A 13,013-nucleotide genomic window follows, 5' to 3' on the forward strand; every position below is an offset into this window, starting at 1 on the left:
GTTATTTGCACGTGAGAATGGATGCATTAAGAGGAGACAGAGACCTGCTGAGGAGGGCGAACATTTTAATGGAGGTGAGTACCTCTATTTCCTTTGTGCATTTGTTTTTAGACAACAGTGTATATAAATATAAAACTTTTAAATCAACTATCAATAGAAATTTTAGTACACGTACATTAAAATGTGACTGCAACCATTTTGACTGAATATTCTAGAAATGCTGAAACCGTTAATCACCAATTTCTGCTCTTGTATGTCAGTTTAAGACCTGATAAATGTAATCAACGGAGCCTCTTCTGCCATTTTAGAAAAACAGGAATGCTGTGAATAATCCAGTTTTCTCCTTTAGTGTCAGTAACAAGTGTGAAGCGGTTAACGGAATAAAAGAAATCAGAGGCTTTAATGACTGTAGGCAAGTGTCAAAGCAACTCACTCTGTTTTTCAAGTTTAATGCAAATGTATTTATAGTCAGTGTGGCCTTCAGTATCAATAATGAGACTAGAATTAAGTATTGTCATTAATGATCTCTCTTTTGATTCATCGTTTAATCTGGAAATTTTTCCAAAAAAATAGAGAAAGAAGTCCTTTCACACAGTTTCTCAGAGTCCATGCTGATGGCTTCTTTTATGTGGCCAACATCAAATGTGTTTGAAACAAAATGTCACCCACAGGAAGAATTTGTATAATTTTTGCAAAAATGAGTCAGCAATACAAACTTCTTTTGCATTTTTTTTTTTTTTAGTTTTGGCTTCATCATAGAAACATGATTCTTTTAAATGTAACGCTACACAGTCAAATCACTATAGTTTATAATCCAACAAAAAACACAAAGTCATGAAGTTTTTGACAGCATCTGGGATCATGGTCATTTTTTTTTGCCATTTTTATGATATAACATTTAATACAAAAATTCATATCGCTTTGCCCCCAAAAACATGTTTATCACCGCCAAGTCTTATTGTGGCAGTCGATTCATTTGGCAAGACAAACATTTGTCACACTGAGCTGCAGTTCACGGCACTAACGCCCAAGAACCACTAAGTACTCTTTTATCTGAGTACCAACAAACACCTCAACCTCTGCACATCAATATTGGAGTACCTTGCATAACAATATCTGCAAATGGGGTTAAAAATGAGAAAGAAATCAAAATGAACTACGTCTACCTTTACCAAAGCAAAGGAAACAGTATCTAGTTAGCAGAGATTCATTACAACACTTTACTCAGTGTAGCTTTCTGTTGCATTTGGTTTCCTCTTCCACAAAACTATACATTTTTAAATATATTTTGGCTTAAATCTGGCGCACAGTTGAGGAATACATCTGTTTGGTTTCAGTGGTAATGGTGTTGATCCCTTTACATTTCTCTTTAGCACATGAATAGTTAACTATACAATCTCTGTCTTTAATGTATAAAACATGAGGTAATAATGTTAGACAGGGATGTGACTGTCTAAGGAGCCAGGATGTGTTTGATTACATTAGCTTCATTGCTGCATGGTGGCAATCTCTGCCATGTTCTAGATTATCGTACAGTAAAGAAATAGTTCCACATTTTGGGAAATGTGCTTTTTCGATTTCTTGCTGAGAGCCATATGAGAAGATTGATACCACTGACTTGCCTTTATATTATGCCTGAAAGTGGTTTAGTCTTCCCATTTAACCCTGCAAAAAATAAAAAATAAACATATCTCCCAAGTTTAAAACTATTCTCGTAATTATATGAAATACAAAATATGTCTTGATCACACAGAATAGAACATACCGCGCTCTTCCTTGTTTTGCAATATGTTGAAATCTTCACAAATACGTTTGGTAACAAAGTCTGTAAATTCAGTCCAGTCCTGGGGTCATGACAGACAAAACATTACACGCCTTAGGTATGATCTACACAAAATGTCCAAGCTGTGACAATATAAAGCTCTTCCAGTAAAAGTGGCACTGCTATGGCTTCATTCTGACTAAACAACAGAGCAGTGAGAACACACACAGAGCCTGGGTTCAAAGTGAGTCACATTAGGGGTGATATGGGAGGAGGTAGTAGAGGCACAAGGCCCAATGTCAGTCTGCTTTTTAATGAAAGCCCCGCTCACCTAGAATGAGACAAAGAGAGACCTGATGGAGGTAAGAGCCAAACTAACAAGTGCTGCAACATTTTTATAAAGACAATCATACATTGGGTTTCCCTGAAAGCAGCTTTGGTGTTATATCAACCAGACTTTACAGAGCTTACGTGGGGAAAAAAGGACCCAGTTTATACTGAGAACATTCAGTTTGCACTTGTATGAAATCTTTGTGAGCGCTGATTCCTTCCAGTCTGGTCTCAGTCCGTCTCACTCTGGAGCCCAGCAGGGTTTACTGTCCCGGGGCGTAGGGCCAGCTGATGGAGCTCCCTGATAGCTGCATGTCTCGGATCAGCGTCTCGATGGGCGTCTTGCCCACCAGCCTCATGAAGAAGAGCTGGGAGATGAGGTTGGCTGGCACGGCGCGCAGAGCAGGGAGACGCAGCAGTAAGCGGCCAAAGCGCTGAGGCTGGTTGGGGTACTGCAACCTTTCATACTCCGTCAGGGCAACCTGGGCCTTCTCCTGCAGGGACTCTACATGGGCCGGGTCTGTTAGACCACATGCATCTGCAACACAAAAAATTAGAGGGTGATTTTTAAATATTCTCTTTTAAGTTTGTGGCCTCTCTTATGTGAATTTAGCTGAAATGTTTGTTTTCTTTAAGAAATTGACATTTTGGTAAAAATATATTTATTTGCTTTCTTGCTGAGCAAAGATTGATTCTACTCCCATATCTGTCTGATAAATATGAAGCAACAACCACCAGCTAGTTAGCTTATCTTAGCACAAAGACCTGAAATAAGGACAAATGACAAGCCTGGCTCTGTCCAAAGGTGACAAAAGCCACCTACCAGCTAAGCTAAGAAATAGACCCCTCAGAATCCATGTGATCTTCTCATTCTTTCTCTTTAGCTTTTACACAACAGCTTAAACAAGTGGAACATTTGAACATTACTGAGCTCTAGAAGGCTTAGACGTGCTGGAAGGTGGTTTTGTTAGCTTTGAACACAGCCCAGCAAACCTCTTCCAGTATTTACGTAAAACTAAGCTATCTATCTTCTTGCTATGGTTTTATATTTAATAGACATTCATGAAAGTGTTGTTGCTCTTCTCACCTAATTCTTAGCAGGATTCATATGTCGAACTATTGCCTCAAAAGTAATTCCTTCTTGTTTGTTCCTGTTCAGTGAGGTCGGAGGTCAAACTCCAAATCACAGAATCCTTGGAGCAAGCAAGTATCTGAGAAACCAGAATCTTGTCTGATACCTCAGACAGATAGCTTTGTTTGGGTTTTCAATAAAGAAGCTTGAGGTCAGTTTACAGTCAAGATATCCACTTACAGTAACTTAAAAGTTGGATAACCTTGTGAAATTCTGCCAAACTTACCAGGCGAGAAGAGTGCAATGGCTTTGAGGCAGCTGTACTCAGCAGAGTCCACCTGCAGCCTGTTCAGCTTGTCCACCTGGTCCTGGAAAACCCTGACCTGGTCCATGAAGGACACCACGCGCTCTGCAGACATGGGAGACGAGTGGAAGCCGGCCGCTGCCAGCAGAGGAGCCATGTGCAGAGGCAGAGCAGACTGAGCTGCATTCAGGATGAACAGCTCGCTCCAGCTCAGCCTCAGCAGCGCCACCTGTGGGATGGACGTTTAGAAAGAGTCACCTCCAGCAGTGAGTATGTGTAGGCCTTTTTGTGTTGCCATGGTAGTTAAAGCACACGAGTTACTAATGAGATTTGAAATGTTTTATTCATTTGTCCCAGCCATGACAGTGTGACAGTAATCCAGAGTGCACAGTCGGCTACCAGGACCCTGAAACTGAAGAAGGTAATTCAAATGCAGCCATCATTAGTGTTAATATTTTCACCTTTGCTTTTCCTACTGGGACAAGTCAACATGTCTGCTGGGAGAAAGACCTATTAGAGGTTTAGAAAGATTTTTTTTTTCAAAACCTTGCTTTTTGTGTCTTGGAGGTAGATAGAGGACAATTTCATCTCGTCAGGGGTCTATGAATCTTATACTAGAAAAATCACTTTTTAAGTGAATTTTTCTCAGCTCAAGCCCACACTACAGTCACTTCCTGCATGGTTCCTGCTTAATTTTAAGGTGTTGCAAGTGAACATGAGGTAATAGCACTGGCTGAAGTGAGCAAATCTTTATATACATCTGAATTTAAGGGCTTGACTTTAATCATGTCTAGTACGTGCACTCAAATTCAAAATAGTTAAATGATAATGAAGGTAAAGGAGGTAATGCTTTAATCTGGGCAAATAGATGAATCTATGGGGTCTCCACTGGTGAATACACAATGAGCTTATAGCTTTAACTTGTTGTACAGGAACAGTGTTGTTGTAGTATTATGAACTTGAGATTGAATGCACAATAAATAAATACATAAAAGTCACCAGGTGTTTCTGCACTGACCTGCTCTGAGACTGGGAGCTCTGGAAAATATGGGATGTTTCTGGCCCACTCAATGGTGCTGAAGAGGAGTCGGGCAGCCAGCTCACAGATGCTGTCAATGCCCATGACGGAGGCTCCGCTGGCAGATGCCTGCATCTGGGCCTGGCTGTACGGGGTCCCGTAGCGGCTGCTGGGGTACGGCTCGGCCCGGAGGAGCTGTGAGATGAGCTCTGACACCGGCTGCCCGTTGAAGTAGTCCGCCCCGATGTGTCCTGGACCTGCACCTCCAACTCCTGCTGCCAGAGAGTTTGGGCTGATCCCTGAGTGAGATGGAGGGATGCGACCTCGCTGGACAGCTGCAGAGAGACAGCAGGAGGACACAAATGCTGTGACTGAAAACTCCTGCACTGCTGCTTCGCTTGAAAGAGAAATCCACAGATCCAAAAATGCATGTTTTATTGAAGTGGCAGACCTGTATACAGGCATCTGTATTCTGTATGTACAGGATATATGGACAGGTTCAACAGGGAGTGTTGCTTAAGGTTTTGAACATTTTTTGCTGACTTTTAACAATATGCACTTGTTCAATGACTTGTTGAAGGACCACGGAGGACCATGTTGAATGTGATTGAAACTACTTAAAACAAGAGTTTCCAGTGTTTTGAAAAAGCAGCACAACTACAGCAATAAGTGTAAAGATCAGTTTGACTCATTAAATTATACATTTTCATGATGAAAAGAAAGGAAAGCATGTAGTTTGCATGTAAAGTCCCTTTAGGTTTTTTCCATCTCCCATTTGAAAATTTATCAGGGCAGATAATGAACATTACCAATACGGTCTGAATGGCTTAATTGTTGGACCTTAATCTCACTGCCATAATCATATATTAGTTGTTGAAATAGTCTGCGCACATGTAGCACCTTTTTAACCTTCACCATGTTTGACAAAGTCATCACCTCCCCATTGGAAAAATCTCTAAACCTGCTGCAGGTTGTTGAAGTTCTCAGTAATTGTGACATTTTATTCCCTCTGCGGCTGTCAATTGTTGATGGAAGCAACCGGAGTGTTAAAAGCTGCAAATGAAGTAAAATGAAGACGAAATAATTATAATTGCCAAGAAGGTTTAGATTCTTTGGAAGATATTAAAAGAAAAAGAAACATTTCAATCATATTTAGATGAGAGAGATTTGTTTTAGTGTAGATCTGTATAAAAGTAGTTCTTTTTAATTAATTGGAGAGATTTTTGTTCTTATGATAAAATACAAGGGAGATAAATGAGGATGCCTTGTAATAAATGTCCAAAGAGGCTGTATGAAAATTCCTGGAGTTTTATCCATCCATCCATCCATTCTCTATACACCGCTTTATCCTCACTAGGGTCGCGTGGGGTGCTGGAGCCTATCTCAGCTGACTCGGGCGAAGGCAGGGGACACCCTGGACAGGTCGCCAGTCTGTCGCAGGACAGTTGGAGTTTTAGCGAAGCTAAAAAAAAAAAACAGCACAACCGTCCCCAGCACTATTAATATTTTCTTTGACATCTTCTCTTGATTTATATATACATATATGTATATATATGTCAGGGTAGAGACTGCGATTTGGTAGAATTGGAGTTTCTACCGGTAGAGATTGCGATTGGAGTCTCTACCAGTAGAGACTGCGATCGCAATCTCTACCAGTAGAAACTCCAATCCTACCAGTAGAGATTTGTCAGGGCTAAGGTTAGACTTTTAAGGTTAGGGTCAGGGGTCAGGGCAGGGGTCAGATTTAAAGTTCCATCTCTACTGGTAGGATTGGAGTTTCTACTGGTAGAGATTACAATCGCAAACTCTACTGGTAGAGACTCCAATCGCAATCTCTACTGGTAGAAACTCCAATTCTACTGGTAGAAACTCCAATTCTACTGGTAGAAACTCCAATTCTACTGGTAGAAACTCCAATCGTAGTCTCTACTGGTAGAGACTCCAATCGCAATCTCTACTGGTAGAAACTCCAACTCTACCAAATCGCAGTCTCTACTCTAACATATATATATATTTTAGCTTTACTGTACTTTTTGTAATTCTTCTCCTGCTTCTTTCGTGCCTTATCTGTATTCCATACATGTAAATTTCCTCATGTAGGGATTAAGGTTTTTCTTATTTTATCTCATCTTGATATATAAAAATCAGCAATAACATCCTCACAGCATCTCAGAAATTCTGTACAAATGACAAATATTGTAAAAATGCACTCAATGTCCAGTATCAAAAATAGAATCACTAAATATAAAGCTGTTAACCCTCCTGTTGTCCTCATTTACGGGCACCAAAGAATATTGTTTCCTTGCCTGAAAAAAATCCGAAACTTTTACAAAAAAATTCCCGAAATTTCGGAAAATTTGCAAAACCTTCAGGAAGAAAACTCCAATAATTCCTTAAAAGTTTCCCTTAAAAATTTTATTTTAAAAAATCCAAATTTGGCAAGAAAATTCTTGTAAAAATTTTTTTTTAAAAATAGTAAAAATCTTCCAAAAAAAATCCTAAAATATCTAAAGTGATTACATATATATCAGTAAAACTTTTTATTAATAATTTTTAAATTATTAATATTTTCTTTAAAAACATTCACAAAAATATCAACCAAAATCCAGTGAAATTCGCTGGATTTTGGTTGATTTTTTTGTGACTGTTCTTAAGAAGCATTTTTTCTTTGTTTCCACCAAATAATGTTCAAAGATTTCCCAAAAATGTTGAAAATGTGGACATCAGAAGTTTCACTGTGAAAATATACATATTTTTTCCACATTTTCAAACTTTAAAATGGGTTAATTTTGACTCACTGGACGACACAAGGGTTAATGCAACTGAATAGATCAAAATTGAGAGATAAAAGAGGCTACTCTTCTTAAAAAGTCCGACTACACTCCTTTCATCAGTTGGAAAAATTACATAACACTGTAATGAAGAGTCAGTGGTGTGACTACGTCATTGTAGTCCTCAGATCATAAATCTAATGCCAGAAACCCTTCCCAGGTTAACACACAGCTGCCCTGCATGTACCCAGCTTCTGTTTTAAATTACAGTGAATATTATTTAATTCTGGTGCTAAAGTCTCCCTTATAGCAGTCTGAGCTGCTGCTTTCACGACTGTGCTAAAGGCGAAACAGACATTTCCAGGTAATGTGGAAACAGTGCAACCTGCGTCACAGTCAGCATGGTTCATTAATAACCAGGCCCCACGTAACCCTGGCATGCCGTCACTCCACTGCACAGTATGTATGGCAGAGCGCCTGGTGTCCAGTAACAAACTGAAACACAAGTGGAGTTAAATTGCACTAAAACTCAACTACCACTGACGTTGGTCGATGTGACAGCAACTCAAAGTGCTGAAATACTTTGTGACGTTGCATTCAAGTTACAATCGCTGAAATCCTCTCTCTAAGCTCCTAATCTGAAATTTAAAAATGAACCGTTATTAATTTGTTGTGTAGTATTTTAACCACAGTGTTATTGCAGCACATGGGCAGGTTAGGGGTCAACTTGCTGCTGTGTTTTCCTGTTATGAAAATCCGACATGTTTGCCTTCAGCTGCCATGAAGCTCAGCAGCTGCAGGGAGTCGAGCAGCAGAGTGAAAACACGCTTTGGTTGACAGTATAAATATTGGGTTTGGATGGCTGGTAAATGTCAGTGGTTGTTTCTCTTGAAGTAGGCACATTCTGCGAGTTACCCATTTGTGGTATTTATGGATTAAGTTTGTCTCAGGATTTCTTCAGGCTGCATGAGTCAGTGTGTTCGTGGGTAGATAAAGAAAAGGATGTAATTGTTTTAAATCTCAGTGGTGGAAAGTTACTGAGGACATTTGCTGAAGTATAATTCTAAGACACTTTAACTTTATGTGATGTGCTACATGTGTGTTTGCAGTGTTTGGTTTCTTCTCATTATATAAATATGTCAAAATATGCTTCATTATTCATATCGGAACTAATCAGAAGCATGAAATAATTAAAATTACATCATCCTCAGTCAGCTTCAACATTAATATACTTCTTATATGTTAATGCGGTAATAATGGTAATGTGTTGATGTTGTTATTGAAGTTACTCTTCCGTTAAAACCATGACCACATTTTTGGTTTTTATACTTTAAAAAAAATGATTTTACCTCGTATTATTTCTATTTTAACTTAAAACTGCATTCGTTCTATTAGAAGGGTTTCTGCAACAAGTTGAAAATGCAGCATTCAGAGCACTTAAAGCTGATTTAACAAGCTTATTTATACATGATCATTACAAAACCTGCATTTAATGACCAGTATGTTCACTGTTTTTGTTCTCTGCCAGCTTCTGTATTAAATTGCTTTTTAGCTGCTAAATGTTCTGCCATGTCCAGCAGCAGGGTGGATTTATCAGGACCTTTTGTTGAAAGCAGCTGAATACTGTGTTAGGAAATGAGAGCGGTGAGAGTGAACCAAAACACTACATTTCAGACCAAAACACTGAGTTGAAAGGCGTTAAAATGTTCCACACTACTGGAGGAAAAATGATCTGTGATTACTGATCACTGTCATATGACTTGTAGCCATGTGGTCCATTTTAAAAAATTAAATATTATTTAGTTCAGCTTTAATTGAAAGAGCACCGCAATAGTAACTTCACATAAATATTTGATCTTTAAAATTAGCTCTTAGAGTTTAATCCCTTGTCTGCTAAAAAAAAAGAAGCCCCTTTAGCCTGCTGTGTATGAGGACGAACAGTTTTGGTACCTTCTTTCCGCATCCCGACACGGAAACATTTCTTCAGACGACAGTATTGGCACTGGTTGCGGTGATGCTGGTCGATTTGGCATTCTCGATTTGATCTGCACAAAACACAAAACATTTAAGGCAGTGAGTCGAAACCATGTAGGATGCACATTCATGATAATGACCAGGAAATTGCTCGCTGAGCTTCAATAACTTTCCAGTAGGAAAATGAAATTTGCATTTATATGCCCTGTCTCCCCCGTCTCCCACTGACCCCTATGATGAGTGAACTGTGTGAGCTGGCGTGGCTGAAAAGCTATCGAGGCTGTGACCTTTGTAAATCATCAGCCCTGCACGCCCTCGTGTTGCCTTTTACAGCAGGTTGAGGTCTGCCAACATTTCACAGTGAGCTCTTTTTAGAGCCGTGGATGTTGGAAACCGGCTTAAAAGAAGTCTTCCATTCAGACTTAATGCATTATTACGGGGGAAGAAATAATTGCGTTCAGTAGCTGTGAGAGGTCTTGGTAAGAGCAGAGCACTGAGTTGCAACATTATGTTCTGTGGTGAAGAATAATGGGAATGTTGACCTTCTGAGGCAATCCATCCTCACATGACTGACCTTCAGGGCTTTCATTTCTGTGCTTTTTTCCCCCCTTTTTGTCTGAGGGCTGTTTGTGAGATGTAGCCAAGGTTGGAACATAACATTCTGGAGTGAGAAATGGACCACTGTGCTGCGTCCTTTATCAATGTGAATGTGTACATAACGGCTTATAAAAGAGCAAGTCGCCTCAACTTTAAGACCTCCATGTTTAGCATCTATTAGCAGTATATAAACATTCAACTGATGATAAAGCGCAATATGATGCAGTTACGTCCAGATTTAGGGACATTTTCAGATGTTGGTGGTTCTAACTTTTGATTAACAGGCATATTTTGCATTTTTATTAATATGTTTCACTATATTCCCATCATGCCTCCACTTAAAGGAGTTGCAGCTGCTGATTTATATATTAATCAACACTTATTTGCATTTGACTACAATATGATGTGTTATAAACTATTCATTACATGTGTTGTGTTAAGAAAAGGCAGGTTAAGTCCAACTAAAACATTGTTCTGGACTCTTCCAGCAGCTCCTACCTGCAGGAGTAGCTCAGGTTCCTTCTGATGCTCCTCTTGAAGAAGCTCTTGCAGCCCTCGCAGGTGAACACGCCGTAATGTTTCCCGCTGGACTTGTCCCCACACACCACACAGTCCACCACACAGGCCTTGTCCTCGTCCCCAACGTCCACATCGCTGCTCCCGGCCTGCGGCGATCCGTCCTCCTCCTCCCTCCTCAGGTAAGCCTTCTCTCCAAGTCCGTTAGTGTCCCCGTTGGGGTTCCCCCATCCCCCGCTCACCATGGCCATATTCTCTGAGACACACAGTCCTGAGAGTGGATCATACACAGACCCGCCCTGTCCCACCGGCTTCCAGCTACCCTCAAAGTCTAAAATACTGACTCCAGACTCAAAGACAGCCGCTACAGGTTTGAATTCAAGGAAGGTTTAATCCAAAAATATCTAAAAGCTGAGAGAAATTCAGTCCGGACTCCCCCTGTGTTGACCTTTCTCCCCTTTGCCGTCTGGTTAGGCTGACCTGGATGTCTTTCCACTGCTGTTTTCCCTCACTTCGTTAATCCCTCTGGTCTCTCTGTTCTTGTTTCCACCCTTCTGTTTTCTGCCCTGACCTCTGAGCAGTGGCTCCCGAGGTCTGAGAAAAACTTCAGACGCACATCGAGTGGTTCAGAGTTCAGGCAGGAGAAAAGGGTGCAGCCTTGCTCTTTTCACAGGAAACAATAAATTACACTTAGACTCCCTCTCTCTTTCTCCCTCCCTCTCACTTTCTTTCTATTTCTTCCCCCTTGACAGAAAATAAAGCTGCCTCACCTATCCCTAAAGCAGAGTGAGGAGTCACAAAACAGAGTCGCTCTTGAAATGAAAAAGACGCTGTGCGCCTCTCTCACGCACGACTTTCTCCCAGAAGGACAAGCAGGAGGGAGGAAAATACAACACAGCTCTCCTTCAGGCAGGGTTAAACTGCCCTGCCCTCTCCTCCAAGTTATAAACTAGTCCAACCAGTTCTTGCTGTGCTGAGGTGTTATCTGCTGATCTGAGGCAGTTCTAGTCTAGACTCACTCTTGACTTGTCGAGGCTGTTATAAAAGCAGAGGTGATAGTGATGAAGAGGAAAAATAAGGTAGTATTATGCCTTGGAAATGTTGGAGCCAAAAGAAAAGGAATCTGTACAGTTTGGGCTGTTAGATCTGCTCCTTTCCTCTGAGTTCTGAGAAGACTTGGCCGCTTCAGCTTTTATACACAAGTATTTTGTCTCAGTAACACCTTTGTGCTGCTGTAGATAACCAAAAATATCCAGTATGTAGATTCCACGTTTGATATTAAAACAAGGAGAGTACAGAAGAAAACAATACACTCTTTCACTCCCAGAATAATTTCTCAGTTGTCCATCACAGAAGTCCTCCTGTTCTGTCTTCTGTGGTGAAAATTATGTTTTCTTGTGGCTCCTCCAAGTCTTTCAAAGTCAGTGGTGTCAGAGGATCAAATGTCAGAGAAAAAGCAACAAGCCAAAACAAAAGCAGACTTGAGAAACCTCCTTAGTCACAGTTGCTTCTCCTCTCTGAAAGCTTCCCAAAGTGGTGTCTCTGTCTTCTTTTTTCTTGTTTTGTCAGTGCTTGTCCATCCAGCAGTAACAACCAGAGGCCAGAACCTCTCTGCATTCCCTGTCAGCGAGTCACGGTGTACTGTTGCACTCTTTTTTATTCTGCCCGTCCTTTTTTCTTTCCTTTCCGCCTTTCTTTCTTTTTGCCGGCCCCGGCAGGAATAAATTAGGCAAACAAGCACAGGAAAAACACGGTCACAGACCTTTTAGTGAAAGCCAGACGCTGCCGTGGAGAGCAGCCCAGAGATAGCCTCCTCTCTCTCAATCCCCTCTCTGTGTCTGAGCTTCACTCCCTCCTTTAGGGAGAGTGAGCGTGTGTCTGTGTGCTGAGGGATTTGACACTGCTATTCAAGCCCTGCTGTTGCCATGGCGCTGGATGCCTTATAAGGCCAGTGGAGTCAAAGAGCACAGAGTGGGCTGCAGCCGCACACTAACACTCACATGCACACAGAAAGAATGCCTGGCTGCCTGACTGGCTGCCTGTTTCCCCCTGACCCCGGGCCAGCCTGGGAGCAAAGGGGGGAGTTAACCTCAACACTGCCGTAAGACAAAGAGGGAGGGGGGGAGTGGACACACAGCGAGCGTATGGCACTCACACTCATGTTCTCCACTCCATTCTAATCCCAAAGACTTCCTCCGACTTCGTTGACCCAATAATAACAGGGAGCGCCTGTTGTTGTTGTTGAGCAACTTGTCAAAAGGTTACATGATATGTCACCGGCTGCTTTTCACACCTGCTGCACACACTCACAGGTCTGTGTGAGGGATGCCACACACCCACCGGCTCTGCTTATGTTTCTGTATGCACCTTTTCAGTAACCTTGCCAGCAAGTTGATTTCTTGCGATATTTGTGAGTTCACAAATCTCTCAAGAAACCATCTTGCCCCGCTCCCGCTTTCACTGTTCGGACAGAGCCAAGTTGGCACGGGCCAATCACGCAGCAGTATTCGTGTGTGGGGCGGGATATCCGGGTGTGAAGACGACACCAAGCGCCAGTAGATCAAAACAAACACGGCAACAGAGGACAACGATCGTGTAGATGCTGCTATTAAGTCAGTTTTAGCTGAATCTCCTATCGCTTCTTTGAAGGAAGAACAACGAGAGGCGCT

The 13,013-nt window shown here is 41.4% G+C and overlaps 1 protein-coding gene across 1 annotated transcript; it reads right to left on the reverse strand.

Moving 5' to 3' along the window:
- Positions 1-433: 433 nt before the first annotated feature.
- LOC110956197 (nuclear receptor subfamily 2 group F member 6-like) lies at positions 434-12,231 on the reverse strand. The gene is made up of 5 exons (XM_022201525.2): positions 10,327-12,231; positions 9,208-9,302; positions 4,487-4,821; positions 3,451-3,697; positions 434-2,630 (listed from the first exon to the last, which is right to left on the reverse strand). Exons 1-5 carry the CDS (start codon positions 10,593-10,595, stop codon positions 2,356-2,358), a joined length of 1,221 nt encoding a protein of 406 aa, XP_022057217.2. The 5' UTR covers positions 10,596-12,231; the 3' UTR covers positions 434-2,355.
- Between the last annotated feature and the right edge of the window lie 782 nt (positions 12,232-13,013).

This window comes from Acanthochromis polyacanthus, chromosome 4 (assembly GCF_021347895.1).
Source record: "Acanthochromis polyacanthus isolate Apoly-LR-REF ecotype Palm Island chromosome 4, KAUST_Apoly_ChrSc, whole genome shotgun sequence".
NCBI lineage: Eukaryota > Metazoa > Chordata > Actinopteri > Pomacentridae > Acanthochromis > Acanthochromis polyacanthus.

Coding starts and splice junctions, on each gene's coding strand:
- LOC110956197 (XM_022201525.2), bottom strand. CDS start 10,595: ATGGCCATGGTGAGCGGGGGATGGGGGAACCCCAACGGGGACACTAAC. Junction 9,303..10,326: donor AACCTGAGCTACTCCTGCAG/GTAGGAGCTGCT, acceptor TGTTTTGTGCAG/ATCAAATCGAGAATGCCAAA. Junction 2,631..3,450: donor CATTGCACTCTTCTCGCCTG/GTAAGTTTGGCA, acceptor TTTGTGTTGCAG/ATGCATGTGGTCTAACAGAC.